This window comes from Gobio gobio (assembly GCF_949357685.1).
Source record: "Gobio gobio genome assembly, chromosome: 23".
Taxonomy (NCBI): domain Eukaryota; kingdom Metazoa; phylum Chordata; class Actinopteri; order Cypriniformes; family Gobionidae; genus Gobio; species Gobio gobio.
Genome location: NC_137119.1, coordinates 29,516,274 through 29,535,190, shown reverse-complemented (window position 1 = coordinate 29,535,190; position 18,917 = coordinate 29,516,274). Strand labels below are relative to the sequence as shown.

General features: G+C 38.2%; 1 protein-coding gene across 1 annotated transcript in view; it reads left to right on the top strand.

The window, feature by feature from the left end:
* The first annotated feature begins 8,045 nt into the window (after window positions 1–8,045).
* Window positions 8,046–18,917, top strand: part of cnksr2a (connector enhancer of kinase suppressor of Ras 2a) — a 111,794-nt gene continuing 100,922 nt past the window's right edge. Inside the window, exon 1 of the mRNA XM_079806498.1 lies at window positions 8,046–8,571. Within this exon, the coding sequence (XP_079662624.1) occupies window positions 8,508–8,571 (64 nt within the window). The 5' untranslated portion in view covers window positions 8,046–8,507. The remainder of the gene's footprint in view (window positions 8,572–18,917) is intronic.

Here is an 18,917-nt window from a genome sequence, read left to right as displayed (position 1 = left end):
TAGCTAAGGTGTGCTGGGTGGTTGCTAGGTGGTTACTTACTGGTTACTTATGCCGGGTTCAAACTACACAATATTTTTGTCTGTTACGATAGTCATTGTGTCAGATGTGATTTTGACTCCTAAAGAAACATGTCAGACTACATGTTGTCATCCGACCAAAACATCGTCAACGTGCGTGATGTCATTGAGAAGGCGGAACTAGCGACTGACTTCACAACAAATCCCCTGTCCAAATACCCACACTTGAAGTCTTTGCACTTGATCACCTGTCTACTTACATGAAGTATTTCCTGTATTTGGCCCAAGTGTTCAAGTGGCCGTGAAGACTATAAGTGCGTGTAGAACATTTGACTACCCGATGGGACACACTTATAGTGTCGCAAGTGTTATGAAGTGATATAAAATGGCTAATGCAAGTGTTTACAGAGCTTTATTTTGATTTTTATATCAAAATAAACTTCTAAATGGTCTCATGGACTTAACGCGCGCACACGGCAGCCATTGTACAGTAAGTCCTCAAGACCAAAGTGAATATGAAGTGTGTCATTTGGGATAGGGCCTTTGAGAGGGCACTGCACTTTGGCATTTTTAGGACATGGGACATTCTTGCACACTTACTTCCTGTCGCGTGCACACGCTCTCAAGTGGCCAAGACCGCAAGTGTGGGTATTTTTGCCCCTTTAAGACAAGCCATTTTACTCTGCGGCCATCTTTGAAATGTCTCTCGGGCATGCAAGTGCAGCTCCTATCTCTTTAAATGGAGAAACATCAAATTCTTCAAAAACTTGTTCGCCAAGCTAACGATTAAATTTCATTTTTGAAATCACCAATGAAATCTGAGAACAACTGTTTCTAAACTCTGGAATCATGACACAAATGGCACACTGACTGTTTCGAACCGGAGCTTCTAACTGCAGCTGCAATGACGCAATGATTTTACCAATCGGCAATTGGCTCTTCCAATTTACTTATTCCACCATATTGCGCGTTGCACATTCTCCCATTAATTTAATACGAGTGCATTGTCTTTCTGTATATAAAGTCTTTGCTTCACAAGAGCGTAAACAAACCATGGTTTTACTAGCCTAATGCTAATTCCAGTAGGCTACTTACCGGGTTGCTGAAGTGCCTCCTCTATCGTTCACCAGCAATTATCTTTTTTTCACTCTGTCGTGGTAGTCCCTCGAGAAAACAAAGACAGGAGTATTGTTGCCACAGCTCCACAAACCTTTCCTCCATTGCATAATTCAACCTAGCAGCACCAATACAATCAAAAAAAGCCATAGAGCTTCTGTGCTTGGTCAACGTCACAGATGTGACAGAACCTGTCGTGGAGGACCGAAAAGGACACACTATACGAGATTAAACAATCAATTCTTGCATCCTTAGGCCCATTGTGGTTTACAAATCACCAAGACACCCTACATCAAATGGATCGTGCCACAATCTAGCTGATATCGTGTAGTCTGAACCTGGCATTAGCCTACTTAAATCAGCCCACCATCAAATTTTTTCCTCTCCATCAATGCAAATCTATGTGATTTATTTTGCCAATTTTTCATCTTCCTGGCAAAAACAAAATGTTTGATTTCTTAAAAAAGTAATAATAACTTCTCCTCGACTTGCACAAACGGTGCAAATAAGCACTCTCTCCCTATCTGTAGCCTGCACACACACAATCTAGTAATGTATGTAAGCCACTGCATACTGCAACATGCAAAAAAAGACCAAGCCTCAGATAGGAGGCCACACTGTCCTCTCTAGAGTGTCTTTGCCCCATTTAGATGAAATGAGGATTTTCCCACCATCACAGTCCAAGGCATTTCCCTCAAGCTCAACCTTCGCTGAAGTTGTGAAATTAATAATTAATAGTCCACATGCCATGAGTTATTAAGTGAAAATAACTCGGCGCTCTGTCATTTCTGGAAAATGATGGAAGTTGGTAGTAACTTTGATCGATTGACTCTTAAAAAAAAAACTTGTTACTGTGGTCCACATAAATTGGCCTTGAGATTGGATCTGAAATCTAAACTGGAGATTAATCCAAAGTTGTTGACGGTGGGGGGGCTGAAGAATGGATCTATATCCCCACCGCAGGGACCCCAGCTCCTCTAGACATTTGTCCACTGGTCTTGATAAAATGGCTTAATGGTCTGCAATCGCTCTATTGGAGAGTGTTTGTTTAGCTTTGTAGAAACGGCCATCCATCAGCAGAGCGGTTATGCTATTATAGTGAGAGAAAGAGAGAGAGAGCTCAGACCAGCAAGACCAATAGCTTCAACTAATGCTCATCAAACAGGCATTGTACTGTACTGACTGAACCAAAATGATCCATCAATCTTTTGGTTGAGGAGCACTGACGTAAGACGGTACCATGTACTAAAATTTGAAATGTAAAGCTCATATTTGTGTTGAAGTAATAAGAATAATTTCCCTCACAATAATGTTTTTCCAACCGTGTTTTTCCATTGCCTTATAATCAGAATTAGCAAAGCTTGATTTGTAAATGAAGCAGTTCTTTTCCTTGAATTGGTCAAATGGGTTAGCGATTCAGTCTTAATCACACTCGCGCACTAAATCGCTTGGAGAAATGTCTCACGTGTGCAGCGTGCCCTGTATATTTTCTTTCGTCTAATCAAAATAATAAAAAAAATTGTACTGATAAGTCCTTGTCTGTCGAGGGAAATTACTATTTTAACGACCCATGAATCACCCTCAGCAATTGTGTTTCCCATGATGCCTCATCCGTAAATGAATTGATTTTGTAGATGGCTCTTTCCCAAGAATTGTTTGAACATGTTAACAACACAGATTGGTTTGCGATTTAAGTCTGAATCATTCAGTGGAGCAGCTGATCTCACATACACATTGAATAGTTTGGACCTGGAGGGTTTATCATTACTTCATAAAACCTTACTCTGGAAAAACAAGCGCCCAGCCAATTTTGTGTTTGAACTTCTGTTTTTTGCGGTAGCTCTGTATATTTCTATGGCATCGCTGTTGATTTACTTTTGTAGAAGTTATCACGAGCATTGTAATGTTTTAAGGGGATGTCATAAATGTCTAGCCTAGAAATCTAGACGCACCCTAGCGGCAGAAAATGTATTTTGCCGCGAGTGTAGTCTAGCAACTCTCGGTAGACCTGAGAGCTGGAAAAAACAAACTCTGGTCAGGCCAATCACAGCGTGTGTAGAGTCGGTGGGCGGGCTTAACATAATGACGGCACGTCACGGCAGAGTTGCGGAGGTTCTGCGTGCTACTCGTAAACACAGAAGCTGGCGAAAAGCGGTCTTTTGAATCGGCTTTGGCCGCGACTCTGGAAAACTTGGAGTTAAGCTTTCATTTGAGAAAAGAACAAAGAACGGCACTGAAGTCATTCTTAAGAAAAAAGATATGTTCGAAGTTTTGCCGACCGGATACGGCGAAAGTCTATCAACTAACGTTAGCTCGGCTTCATACTGTGGAAATACAAACCGGTAGAACACAACGAGCTCGTTGCTGAAATGGGGCAGGGCTACATAAAGTCTGTAGTGTACTTCAGACAACAGAGCGCTGGATCCAATGAAGCTTTATCTACAGTTAAAACAAACCTGCAAAACCATTTGCTATCGATGAAGAAGGACTTTATTGCTCAAAAGTTTACACAACCCTTGCAGTTACAGAATCTGTGAAAATGTAACAGGTGCTGGTCATATAATTAGAATATCATCAAAAAGTTGATTTATTTCACTAATTCCATTCAAAAAGTGAAACTTGTATATTATATTTATTCCTTACACACAGACTGATACATTTCAAATGTTTATTTCTTTTCATTTTGATGATTATAACTGACAACTAAGGAAAATCCCAAATTCAGTATCTCAGAAAATTAGAATATTACTTAAGACCAATACAAAGAAAGGATTTTTAGAAATCTTGGCCAAGTGAAAAGTGTGAACTTGAACAGCACTCAATACTTAGTTGGGGTTCCTTTTGCCTGAGTCTTTTGAGTCGATCAGTCTGTGGCACAGCTCAGGTGTTATGAGAGCCCAGGTTGCTCTGATAGTGGCCTTCAGCTCTTCTGTATTGTTGGGTCTGGCATATCGCATCTTCCTCTTCACAATACCCCATCGAACCCTGGAACCCATCGGAGCGCTTTGCAACTGCATTAATTTGGACCTTCAGCATTTTGGTTGCAATTGAAAAGCATATATCATATGAACAACCCTGGAACGTTTTCTTCAAAATACTTAATTTCTTTTCGACTGAAGAAAGAAAGACATGAACATCTTGGATGCCATTGGGGTGAGTAAATCATCAGGACATTTTCATTTTGGGGTGAACTAATCCTTTAAAAGTGACGCGTTTATCAGTGACTCCCGTTTTATTCAACAAATCTCTTAACTATCATGTTTGCACTGTTAGCGAAGATGAGAGCATTGGCTAGTGTACAGAAACTGAGTTGCAATGACAAGATCACTGCTTTCATGCGCTTAACATGTCTGTGATCGGCTACAATGTTCATCTCTGCAACCTTTCAAGATCTAAATATAATGCCATAATGCCATAGATCTAAATATAATGCCATAAATCTAAATATAATGTCATAGATCTAAATGTAATGCAACACTTTTCATGATTAGTTAACCATGAGAGCTGTAATAGTAAAATGTGCTAAGAGAGAGTAATACTTAGCTATTTCAAATGGAAAGACATTAGCCAATCACAGCAGTGGGCGTTTACACTGAAGTCTCACAGCAGACACACCCCTTAAAACAGAGCGTTCAGAGCAGAGGGCTAAAATCAGGGTAGGAAAAATGCCTTTTATTTATAAATTATGACAATTTTTGATGTAAAATGCATTCTTGTATTATAAGTGCACCCCAGGAAACATCTTAAAACAATAAAACACACAGTTCATGACCCCTTTAATAGTTGTGTGTCGTGTCCCTCAATTGTCCTCAGTGTGAAAAGATGGATCTCAAAATCATACAGTCAATGATGGAAAGGGTTCAAATATGCAAAAGATGCTGGAAAACGGAAGAATTTGCAGGACCTGAAGGATTTTTCTGAAGAACATTGGGCAGTTTAACGGCTCAGGGCAGGACAAACAAGGGACCCAAGAACAACCATCACAAAGCAAAGCCAGGTAATGACACACAGTATTAAGAATCAAGGGTACATAAACTTTTAAACATGGTCATTTTTATAAATTAAGCAATGTTTTTGTCTTCTGGACTATATGTAAACATCTTTTATATAAAATATCATATTCAGGACAGTACTAAAAAAAATAACATGCATTTTGTATGATCCCTCTTATTTTTGTTAAAATTATTGACATTTTACGATTCTGCAAGGGATGTGTAAACTTTTGAGCAAGACTGTACTGTGTATTGAACTAGCAATGGCTGTTTATGAATTCCATAACATGCACTTTGCATATTTCCAGCATCATTGTTAAAGTAGATTTAGTTAGTCAATAAAAAGGGCAGCTGTCTCTATTCTCATGTTAAGGTAATGTTTAAATATTGTGGATATTTAAAACAGTGAAAAAACATATTTTAAACATGATTTGCCCCCCATATAGACATATCTATGTAAGACGTATTTTGTAAGAACATTACTAATGTGATTTTTGTGTTGTTGTTTACAAACAACCGTGGAGAAATATTCTGTAGTAACTGACAGCATGCTAGAGATGTTGATGAAGCTTATATCTTCTATTGAGCCCAGAACATTCCTCTAGGACCAGTCTTCTTAAAGACAACTCCAATGGAATGTAAAAAAGGGAACGGATATGCACCCCAAACCTCTCAGCTTGTCCTCAGGACAGACAGGTATCTTAGTGCCAGACAAGCATATTCCGCCCAGCTGTGTTTATTATGGATAAGGAGCCCTGTGGCAGCTGTCAGACAGCACTGCTAACCCACTTCATTTTCCAAAACGGCATACGCTCATTTTTTGCCATTCTAGAAGAGTAGGATGGGGGAATAAATTTAACATCTCCACAACATCTAGGCCGGCAGGAAATAAAAACACCCTAGTTCCTCCCACTCAAAAGCAGCAATGCGTTCTGAAGCCGATCCCCCTGCCATCCATCTGGAGGTGTTTGTTTACCACCCTGTTTGCACAGCAAAAACAGCATAAGGAAGCAGAGCTGACAGAATCTTTCTATCTGACGTTCCCTAGCCTGCTTTTCATAGCACTCATCCCAGAACAAAGGACAAGCTTTTCTTTTTGTATCTAAAACTATGATATCCAGATCTCGCAAGTGATTATTACTAGATCACAACTCGTATATGTATTAGTAGCGTGTATCTTTGAACCTGCACTGTTGCAAAATACATTGAACGTATTCAAATAGAAAGAATGAGATCAATCCATTCTGTTTTTCCTTAAATCTCCTGGAAAAGGACTGCAACTTTTGCTCATGTCTCTGGGTGGCCAGAAGGGGGCACACTACCCCAAATATGTGAAAATAAATTAAAATGAGAAAAAGATCAGTTTCAAAAGCAGTTGTGGCCACACACAGCCCTTGTAAAACAGCACACATAGGGGGCAAATATGAAATCAGGTGCTAAAAAAGATTCTGGACTCGGCTGTGCTGCAATTGGCTGCAAATCTTCCTGCTCTGATTCCCTCCCCTTGTGATTAAGAGCGCATGTTTATGGGGCAGAGCCCACTGATCACTGAATCTCCGTGGTTAGGTTCCACAGAATCTGTTGTATGATTCATGCTGACATACTGGAGCCTGATCTGGGCCCGACTCCAGCCTCCTGGCTCCATCTGCTCTGGTTCTGAAGTAAGGATGAGTTGGAAAAAAATCAATAGGCAGCCAGGATGAAGGCCAGGGATGATGGTGAACTGTGAAACTGCCCGTGTTGGATGGGTTTGCTAGACCACTTCAATTCATATCGAAAACACTCATAAAACTGTTCTGTATGCAACAAAAACATGCTAATTTCTTCCAAATGACAGAAATTTTGATGATGAAGTACCTAATTTAATAGATTTGTATTTCAGTGAACCAATTACATGTGTCTATGACAGAATTCACAAGGAAAAGGAAGTTTTTTCTACTTTACACAGGGCTAAGGCTGCCAACAATAATAAATCACATTAAACATCCAATTGTTATGCTCAAAACGTATACTTCTTTTGGGGCTCTTTCTGTGAATATAGATGCGGTAGCGGTTTATTTTAACATTAGGAAAGTGATTTGGAGTTTAAATTTGAGATATTCTTCAGTACTCCCTTGTAATGTGAAAATAAAATGCCTTTTGTCAAATCTCTCTTCGTTTATGAGTTATATATTATGTAAATAATGGCTTTGTTGGTTTCAAAAACCTAGTGTTTCTTGCGAAATTCGTGGGTATTTTTATTTAAAAGTTCAGGCTGAAACAATAGATAATAATGTTTCATGAATGCTTGTTTTGTGTACAGTTTTTATATTTTGAGGAAATGCATGAACTAGGCTGTTTAATGGCAGGTATAGAGAAAACTTGCCCATCTAGTTTCACCAAAGTTTTGTTAGGCTATATTAACAGCATCTTTTTTTTCTAGGCAACGTGTGTGGAAATCAAAATGTTTAATAGCTTTTTAAGGCTTTAGGCTATGTTCTTGTGCAGAAATTGACTTTCAAAAATAAACCTACCCTGAGAAATATTCACTGGAGTAAAACGTGTGACAACTAGCCCCTATTGAACTCTCATTTATGTTATTCTTGTCGCTCATATATGGTTTATGCTCCTCCATAATTTTGGTTTAGACCGCAACATTAACTACATATAGTCCCAAGTGGCCAAGTCTCATGCAAATATAGCGCCTCTGTATGAACATTACATATTCCAGACAAATACTTTGCGTGTACTGCTTTTACAGAGTTTTCTGAAGCAGGGCGAACCAGCGTGCCCTCATTAAAATGAATACGGCCGAAAGCCTTTTATCCTCGTGGGAAATAAACCGAGCGCGCGAGTCAAATTCACTTTGCCGCACCACCCACAGGAGGAGCGCGCGCCCAATTGAATCAACGCTCGCCGCTGCTTTTGAAAGCGACGTTCACTTGAGTCCCCGTGGGTACACCGCTCGTTTCTCTCTGTCTTACTCTATATACCCGCTAGTCCACATCTGAAAGGAACAGACCCCTAAAGAGGAGAAGAAAACGAAGGGAGAAAGAGGAGAGACTGCATTTGGTGCATGGCATGAAGACGCGACTGTTGGGGACCCGGCTGAGCATGGCACATTATGCCAGGATCTGAACTGAAACGGGGACCAGGTTTGGGCTCTTAGATATGGGTGTTACTAATAAGAAACGCCTGAGTTTGCTGGAGTAAATGGTTAGGAATGTGCTTGATGTCGTTCGGTGTGACGCTCCTGGATGCGCAATTCTGGATGGGATGAAATCGCGTAACCGGCGGCCAAATCTAGGCGCTTAACGTGAGACAACCGATCTGAGCTCCCCAGAGCTTCGTTAAACCACATCTTCAGCCGTGTTGAGGGGGGCAGCCACAGAAAGTTTCGCGATGGCTCTCGTCATGGAACCTGTTAGTAAATGGAGCCCCAGTCAAGTTGTAGACTGGATGAAAGGTACGTGATGCGTTTTGTTCCCTAAACCGGCAAAGCCCATTATTTACACATCTAATGGCGCTGGGTAGGCCGACTCTTACAATTGTATTGATTTATCAGATCGTTTATGTTATAGGGTATTCTTAATGTTGTTTTTTTCAACTAGTGAAGCGTACAGGTGTCTGATGTTAATCATGGCATGAATTATGGTGGACTGTTGTCGAGTCTGACCCTCAGTTTAACGGCTCGGAGTCAAACAAACAACCAAAAAGTTTAAAAGTATCTCTTTTTTGTACTTGTTGTAACAATGTTTGTGTATCAATTAGTTCACTACAAAAGTTATATACAAGTCAGCACTAAATAGCCGCTAGCGAACAGAAGTCCCGTTTGCCTGAGGAGGTAACCATAGCAACAGTTCGCAGCTCGAGCGCTTTCAGTATCGGTATGGGATGGTACGACCACTGATCTATATAGACACACAACACGACAAACAACACGATTCATGTAATAATTAACTATTTATTATATATTTACACATCACAAATATCACACTAACTTTAAAATTCTGTTTAAAAGGTCTTTAAGATAGTTAGTGCTGTTAAACGTCGACAGAAAAATACTGACAGGAATCCCTTTAAAACGTCGAACGCTCTTAAAGCCAATGATTAATAGTAGGCCTATGCTAACTCACATTATTCGGTCAACTAAAGATATCAGACATGTATCTATAATCACAAAGAACCTGTTAGAATTTAACTTTATTTCACGTAAAGGAGCTTGAACTCCGAATAAAAAAAGACTGCCAAAATTGGATTGCTTGTCACGGGGCGTCATAAATCACCATTTCCATTAGGTACGGATTACATTTTATGTTTTTTTATTTTTTATGGGGATAATACATGTAATGTGAGCATCCTCGTGTATAGTTGAAGAAGGGAAGCTGAATCTTGGACGCGCGGAGGCGGAGGGGGCAATTACGCACCTTCTCTGCTCTCGTGGGCGTGGGTGGCGTGTCCAGATTCGTCATCAGAATAACAAATCGAGCAGTGAGTTATCGAGGTTGTATGACAGGATTCGAGTGCGTCCCAGTGGGACAATGATTCACAGATCTGTGATATAAGGCTCGTTATGATATCAGTCAAAATTGTTCTTTATATGCCTTAGAGCTAATATGATGAAGAAAGAAATATCCGAGAATATAAGAATAGCACCTCTGGCATGTATGTGCAAAAATATGGTTATGAAAGCAGCAATGTGCCATTTTTAATATATTTTTGTATTGGTTCACGGGAAGCCTACATTGATTATTGACAGATATCAGTTTAGTCATAGATCTCCCTAATCCTGATGTAGTCAAAGCTTTGACTGGAACTAAATTCTTTCATTAAGTTATGGACTTTTGCATGTGTACTAAAATTATTTAGCGTTTGCGCCTTGTCATTTGTGTGAGCATCTGTGAGGAACAGCTGAGAGACTAACCATCAGAGAAGAAGGCCTTATCAGGAGGGATATTTGCCCACATTTTGGATTCAAATTGGTGTGTGTGCCAGGTTTAGCGCTGTCAGTTATTGTAATCACATTTATTGGTATGCCCTCTATCAATTTGCCTCATCATTCCTCCTTTCAGATGTGTACAATCTACACTGTTAGACATTTAGAAGAGATTTTACAGTAACTTACTGGCAACACTGTTGCCAGTAAGTTACTGTATTTGAGATTTACAGTACAATAACTGCATTTCAGTTTACAGTAACTACATGTTACTGTAATTATATAACACAGTAACATTACTGTAAACCTTGGTTAACAGTGCATTAATCCTAATCCTATTCAATCATTAATTCTTACTGAATTACATTAATTCTTACATTAATTTATCCTACAGAAGTTCTAACATTTAATCCAAACAGACACAATTATTATTAAATATAAAATTCTTTATTTAAAACATTGCAAGTGCTTTAACTTAAACATGTACATGTGTGGAAAAAGTTCACTTTAAAACATCCTAGAATCAAATCTTATTTTCAGAAAATCATGTATAAAAGCAATCAGAGTGCATTCTATGTCACTTATTTTACATTTTATTTACATTTATGCATTTGACAGACGCTTTTATCCAAAGCGTCTTGCATTGCATTCAAGATACACATTTTACATTTTGTCAGTTCTTGCTTTCCCTGGGAATTGAACCCATGACCTTGGCGTTACTAGCGCCACACTCTATTGTTTGAGCTACAATTTTAAAAACTCTGCAGAAAATAGTTGAAGAATACTGTAACTTTGGTGCAAAATACACATTTACATGAATAAAATATAAACATAAAAAGCAAATGAATTCTGAAAGTATACACAAGTTTCATGTCTGTACCGATCTGTGCCATCTTGCACATTTGATGATTTCAAACAGGAACCAGGATTCTGCTCCATTATGGCAAGAAGAAGTCCCTCTAGATAAGAATTATATAAAGTTAGTCATACAATTTTAGTATACACAAACTTTTTACACTGTTGGAATTTAATCATTATTAAAATAATAATCCCATTACAATTCATCATAATGGTAAAATAGTATATTATGCACAGTTAACACTTTGAGGTACACCTAGCTAAACGTATGCTGTCTAGTCTAATCCAGTCCTGCAATGGCTTCATGAAGATGTGAAATGAAATGTTCAGTTTTTGTTTTAGTTGGTGATTCAATGCTATGAATATTTTGAAGAATGTACTTTGTAGTGATGCTGAACCTGACTGCATATTACAGAGAGGTGTTTCTGTTATTTAGCTTAACAAAATTGATATAAAGTATCAAAGAAAACTGTCAGTACATAATAGTAGCAGCACAAACTACATGCTCCAAAAAAAGTCATATTCCTGAATCACCTCAACATGATTTCACAAACTATTTAATGTTAATGTAATCTTTGCTTATTAACGACGTTATTTTCGCAACTAAGTTAGCGGCCAATGTTAATTTACTAACTAACTTCGTCCTAATGTAAGCTTAATATGCTCAATAAACAAAATCTTCATTTTATTGGTAAGGTTTATTCAATAAACTCACTAAGTCTTTTAAAAATAAAACGTTAACGTTACCTCAGTTTTTAGCACCAAAGCTGAAGCAAATGATAACCTAACGTTATCAGTATTTGTCCGTGCCGTGAGCTCTCTCCTCGGCTCGGGCAAAACTTACGACGCTGCACTGGTTCCTAATCTAATTCAATAAACTCCTTTTTTTAAATATAACATTAGGTTTACCTCAGTTTTTAGCACCAAAGCTTAAGCAAATGATAACCTAACGTTATCTAAAGTATGTTGTCCGTGCCGTGCCCGTGAGCTCTCTCCTCGGGCAAAACTTACGACGCTGCACTGGTTCCTAATCTAATTCAATAAACTCATTTTTTAAAAATTAAACATTAGGTTTAAGTTACCTCAGTTTTATCACCAATGCTGACAAGCTAAAATTGGGGTGCAGACAACCGCGGCTAGTTCAAATCACACTTACCTTGCTTGTTTGCCGTTCTCAAGGGGATGAAAAAATCTTCGCAGGTGCTGTACACAGCTCATATGTTCTCTGGAACCGTGAGCTCTCTTCTCTCGGGTGAAACTTTCAACGCTGCACTGATGGTTCCTAATATAAATCTAAAACAAATCCTGTCGATCCCAATTGTGCCAAAGAGGCCGTTGTGGTAAATACAGTATTATACTTTATTTTTTTTAAATACAGGAAATCACTGTATTTTGTGTCTAACGTCACAGAAAATTCCCATGATGCAACGGGAATTACAGTTATTTACTGTAAAGAGAATTTACAGTATTATACTGGGTGATATATAGTAAATAACTGTACAAATTACAGAAATGTCTAACAGTGTACCTAGACACATTAACGGCTCCTGACCCTTACTGTCCCAATTACAAGCACATAACCTGGAAAAGATAGAGCTGTGAAATTTTACCTCCTTGTGAAGAGCAGATTAATTTAATAGGACAGCTAATACAGCTTACCGGGAGACAGGATGTAGCTGAATCGGTCTGGTTCAGGCTAAACTGAAATGTGTGTGTGTTTGAGGGGTAGGCCTACATATGTACACCAGCTAGGTCAAACTGCATCTGTGACATGTATTTTTCAGTTTGTGACTCAGAGAGTCAGTGAGTGTTTTGATCGATGCCTGTACATGCTGCGCACCCCCCCCCCAACCCCCAGGCCTACACATTACACTCCGCACTCAGCACACCCCCTCTATAGCTCTCTCTAAATGCCATTATTAAAGTCTTGCTAGTGTATCGGTGCTCTGAAGGCTGCCCGGAGTGGCACAAACTCATTTACTAAAGAAGCAGAAAAGCATTTGGAAAAAGGGTAAGACATCTCAAACAGCTTTGTCCTTTTGACATTTCATTCATTCAGTGTTCATCATGTGGACATAGGAGCATTCACCTCAGATGCAGTGATCTCTACACTGAAATAAACAATTGGTGTAAGGGTCAATGACGTGACGTGTCAATTCTGGTGTCCAAAGCATATTCATAATATATTTAAAAAAAACATCAGGGCTCAACAGTGCGACCATTTCACTCACATTTGCGGCTAAAAATAGATGTGTGCGAACTGTAAAATGTATATTGGAGAATGCGTGCGAATAAAAAATCCCTGCGGATTAGTTTTCTTAAATGTAAAATCATAAGTCTTCAAATGTCTACCTTAAAGGTGCATTGTGTAGTATTTACTGTATGAGGATCTATTGACAGAAATGCAATATAATATACATAACTATGTTTTAAGGGGTGTATTTATAAAGACCTTTCTGTACCGATATGTTTTTATTACCATAGAATGAGCCATTTCTATCTACATACACCGCGGGTATCCTTACAGTGAAATCTGCATTTTGCGCCGTCATGTTTCTACAGTAGCCCTAAACGGACAAACTGCTCTACAGAGCGCTAGTCACTTTCTGCTCTCTCCGACGACGGCATTTTTGTCCTGTGTCAGGGAGGGGTGAGCGGCGGGTGATTGCAACTCACAACCTCACCACTAGATGCCGCTAAAATCTACACACTGCACATTTAAGGCATCTTATATTTTGGGGATGGAACAACATGAATCGTACTGGCTCATGTGATTATTAATCTTCAAAAGGCTATGATCTCATTAAATAAATGTGAGCGATTCGCGTTTCAAAGCCTGAATGTGGCACTGTTGTGCGTTCTACGGGCTCATGAAACAGCGCTTCAGACAGCTTGAGATCAGTTCGCAATCAATGAATAACACACATTTATGCCAAGCAATTGCTTATGGACTAATGCTGATAAATTATGACAATGTTTACTTTATGGTGTATATATTGTTGCAAGAATGCATATTTTTATCTCCCTCATCTGAATTTGCTGCAATAATAAAGCATAGACATTTCAAAATAAGAGTCCCGGTGTATTTTCGGATGCCCTGTCACAGGAAGGAAAGACTAAGAACATTTATTTGATGCATATGATTAAAAATATAGATTTTACTAGTGTCAGTGTTATTATAGTTAATAAAAACTAAAACCATAAAAAACTCTTTACCTAAAATAAATAAATGTTAACTGACATAAAATATAAAAACTTAAACTTTTCTTATTTTCATTTAGTTTCATTAACCTGTTATTTAATTTCATTACCCTTGTGTACCAAACTAAAACTAAAATAAAAATTAATAAAAACTATACAGATATAAAAAAAAAACAAAAAAAAACAAGAACAACAGAATTACTAAAACTTTTCAGTAAAATTACAATTAAAGCAGAATTAAATTGGATTCAAAATATTAACAAAAACTATATAGTATCTCAGTGATACTAAAATAACACTAGTATGGCAAAATCTGTTACAGTGTAAAAGTAAAAAGAATTAAAAAGAAAAAATTAAGCATCAAGCCCTGTACAATTACATTAAATGACTCGACTTCCCCCTTTTAATTACTCATTTGAGTATTCATTCTAAATAATTAATCTTTAAGGAACTATTGAGCTCAAAATTCCCAAAATGTAATTCCGGGTATAACTGTCCCGGCTTAAAATCTGAATACAAAATACGACAAAAACGTAAAACATATGAATAAAAGTATTTAAAATCTACTTGGGCATAATTGTATTGATGGTTTCAGTGATACCTACAAATTTAATAATAATACTAAACTTGTTTACATTTTTATGAAAAAAAGACTTTTGTCTCCAAATTGTGATTAATGTCATTCCTGGATAACAGACATCAGTGGCCATTTTGGACCATAATGCATTTTGGTATGTCATGTGACCATAATATTGTATCAAAAATAAGAACCTGAAGGAGCCCCAAAATATGTGAAAAGGCCAGTAAGCGTCTCTTAAAATATTGATATTTGGATCTTTTTGGTCATGTGTCCTTTTGGATAACTCTAATAAAACATTTATAATCTATTTGATCTAAAAGATTACCTTAAAGTGATGATAGCTAAATTGTAGTTTTCCACAGGTGGTTAAGTTTGTGCCTGATATTGCATAACAATCTAGTTTTTAATTAATATTTGTATTAGGGATATTAGGGATGTGCGAGACTAGCCGACTAGTCGATTAAACGATAGTGCTGCTGCTAGTCGACTTTGAAAATATTAGTCGTTTACAATTTATTTTAATTTTATTTACGTAATTTATTTTGAGCAATTCTTTTAACCCATATTCGTGTGTTAGATTACACAATTCAGTTTTTTGTTGAGTTAAGGATAAAACAAGTCTTATTTACTTTAGTGGAAAAATATTTTTCTTCAGTTTGGTTCTGAATTTTGAGTTATCATCAGCCAAAAATGAGCCCATGTCAAATTGATTATATTTATTGTGATTAAAATGTAGCTTTCCTAACACTAGTTGTTTGTTGAGCTCCAATGGTAGAAATATAATTTCTAAATTGATTAACGTTATCCAGGAATGACATTTTCATGGGGAAAAAGTGGTTCATTGTCATTGCCTTACATACATAACACTCTAATAAGTAGGCCTATATAGAAAGTCCTAAAATCTGATTTTTTTCCCCAAATTTTAAATCCTTATCCATCATTCACCCAGAAACAATTTTCACTTTGAAATTGCTTGTAAATTTCTCAAACAATTACGAAGAAATGGAAAGTAACACATTGAATCAAATGTGAAATGTATAAGTAAGTATAAGAAAGTATAAAAACTAAAATTGTATTTTGTAGTTAACAATGTAGCACCTGAAAACACAGACATTTTTTTTTCTTATAGTAGAATTCTGTGTTTGGTTAACGGTGGTTAGTACATACTAATTTGTAGCAATGTAACAATCTTTCTTTTTCTTTCCCAATTCAGATTTTCTGTAAATGACTTTTAGAGATAGTTCACCCCAAAATGAATATACTGTCATCCTTATGTCATTCGGCTGGAATTTTGTGTGGAACAAAAAATTCTGTATTTTGTAGAATATTTTTAACATTTTTGTCCATACAGTGAAAATCAAAGGGGTCCAAAACAACATTGGACCCCACTGGCTTTTACAAAGAATTTGTTGTACAGAAGAAAAAATGCATACATGTTTGGAACAACATGAGGTTGAGTAAATTGTGACAATATTCTTTTATATACGGCTTGGACTGTATGGCTTTTGGTTGGAAACTTGCCAAGAAGAGACTGCCGTTGTATTTGATTAGCCTGAGATGTGGAAGCTGTCTGGGGTCACTGAGATCAGACTGTGATGAATATGCATTTAATGAGAGGTGTGCAGCTGAAAGAACAGTGACGGAGAAGGATCGTGAAGATGGAGATGAAGATGCAAGCATGTGAGAGGTAGAGCTAAGGAGCAAACTCTGAAATGGAGGGTTCCTACGTCTTGTGGTGTATCTGAGCCATGCTGGCCATTTTAATAAACAGTGTTTAGGAAAGATGGGACAAACAATAGGATATAAGGAAATTGAATGGTACATCGGCCTTTACCCTGGAGACTTACAAGATTTAACAGAACGATTTGCTCTGTTCTGAAATTGCATAGCCTTAGTGCTTGTTTAAAAGGTTACTATCAACATATGCTGCAAAAACAAGAAATGATAAGTGTTTGCTTCTGTGTAGTGTGTATGATTATTTCCAAGAGCTGCACAGTATGACCAAAACTGCTTCAATAACAAAAAGACATAAGATTGCAATGTTTTGATCTCTGATCAATGTTTTGAAGTAGTGTTTCATTAGAAGACATATTGTACCTGGCCTTGAAATATACAATGGGGAGAACAAGTATTTGATACACTGCCGAGTTTGCAGGTTTGCCCACTTACAAAGCACATAGAAGTCTGTAATTTTTGGTACTCTTCAACTGTGAGTGACGGTGATTTTTCAAAAATCCAGAAAATCACATTGTATGATTTTTAAGTAATTTGCATTTTATTGCATGACATAAGTATTTGATACATCAGAAAAGCAGAACTTAATATTTGGTACAGAAACCTTTGTTTGCAATTACAGAGATCAAACGTTTCCTGTAGTTCTTGACCAGGTTTGCACACACTGCAGCAGGGATTTTGGCCCACTCCTCCATACAGACCTTCTCCGGATCCTTCAGGTTTCCAGGCTGTCGCTGGGCAATACGGGCTTTCAGCTCCCTCCAAAGATTTTCTATTGGGTTCAAGTCTGGAGACTGGCTAGGTGAGATGCTTCTTACGGAGCCACTCCTTAGTTTCCCTGGCTGTGTGTTTCGGGTCGTTGTCATGCTGTCACGACCCATCTTCAATGCTCTTACTGAGGGAAGGAGGTTGTTGGCCAAGATCTCGCGATACATGGCCCCATCCATCCTCCCCTCAATACAGCGCATTCGTCCTGTGCCCTTTGCAGAAAAGCATCCCCAAAGAATGATGTTTCCACCTCCATGCTTCACGGTTGGGATGGTGTTCTTGGGGTTGTACTCATCCTTCTTCTTCCTCCAAACACGGCGAGTGGAGTTTGGACCAAAAAGCTCTATTTTTGTCTCATCAGACCACATGACCTTCTCCCATTCCTCCTCTGGATCATCCATATGGTCATTGGCAAATTTCAGACGGGCCTGGACATGTGCTGGCTTGAGCAGGGGGAACCTTGAGTGCGCTGCAGGATTTTAATCCATGACGGCCTGGTGTGTTACTAATGGTTGAGACTGTGGTCCCAGCTCTCTTCAGGTCATTGACCAGGTCCTGCCGTGTAGTTCTGGGCTGATCTCTCACCTTCCTAATGATCATTGATGCCCCACGAGGTGAGATCTTACATGGTGCCCCAGACCGAGGGAGATTGACCCTCATCTTGAACTTCTTCCATTTTCTAATAATTGCGACAACAGTTGTTGCCTTCTCACCAAGCTGCTTGCCTATTGTCCTGTAGCCCATCCCAGCCTTGTGCAGGTCTACAATTTTATCCCTGATGTCCTTACACAGCTCTCTGGTTTTGGCCATTGTGGTGAGGTTGGAGTCTGTTTGATTGAGTGTGTGGACAGGTGTCTTTTATACAGGTAACGAGCTCAAACAGGTGCAGTTAATACAGGTAATGAGTGGAGAACAGGAGCGCTTCTTAAAGAAAAACAAAAAGGTCTGAATTCAGATTTCTTACTGGTTGGTAGGTGATCAAATACTTATGCCATGCAATACAATGCAAATTAAATATTTAAAAATCATACAATGTGATTTTCTGGATTTTTGTTTTAGATTCCGTCACTCACAGTTGAAGTGTACCTATGATAAAATTACAGACCTCTACATGCTTTGCAAGTAGGAAAACCTGCAAAATTGTCAGTGTATCAAATACTTGTGATGTTCCACTCTTCGAGCATTTATCAAGCACATAATATTGCAATTTGCATTGAACAACTTCTTACAGATACTTGACAGATTTTAAATTAGGGAAGCGTAACCTTTTAAGTTCACTCAAGACATTTCCTTGAAATAATGAATCCACCTGTTGTCATCACTTTTTAGAGATCGAACGCCTCCATTTTTTTTCCAGTGTTCGGAATGCAACAGCTGGAAACACAGCTTCGGGGTGTCTGTGGGTGTGTATGACTTCTCCTTCCTCTTGATTAGCTTTCTGACCGTAGGGCGTAGATCTAATCAAGTTCTGTCACATCACCGCGGCCTTGCAAACTCTGATAGGGAGCAAGCCTGTTCTCTCCATCTCTCTATCTCCATCTCTGACTTTCTTTTTCTCTTTTCCTTGCTTTTTCCCATAAGTGCTACTGTATGTATAATCATCTCCTGCGGCTATGCATCACTTTCCATTTATACTGTATGCTTTGTTTAAAGCAACAGAGGCACAAATCTCTTTTTTGTTGTTTTGAGAACTATTAGAAATGTTATGTAACATAAAATTGACCTAGCATTAAGT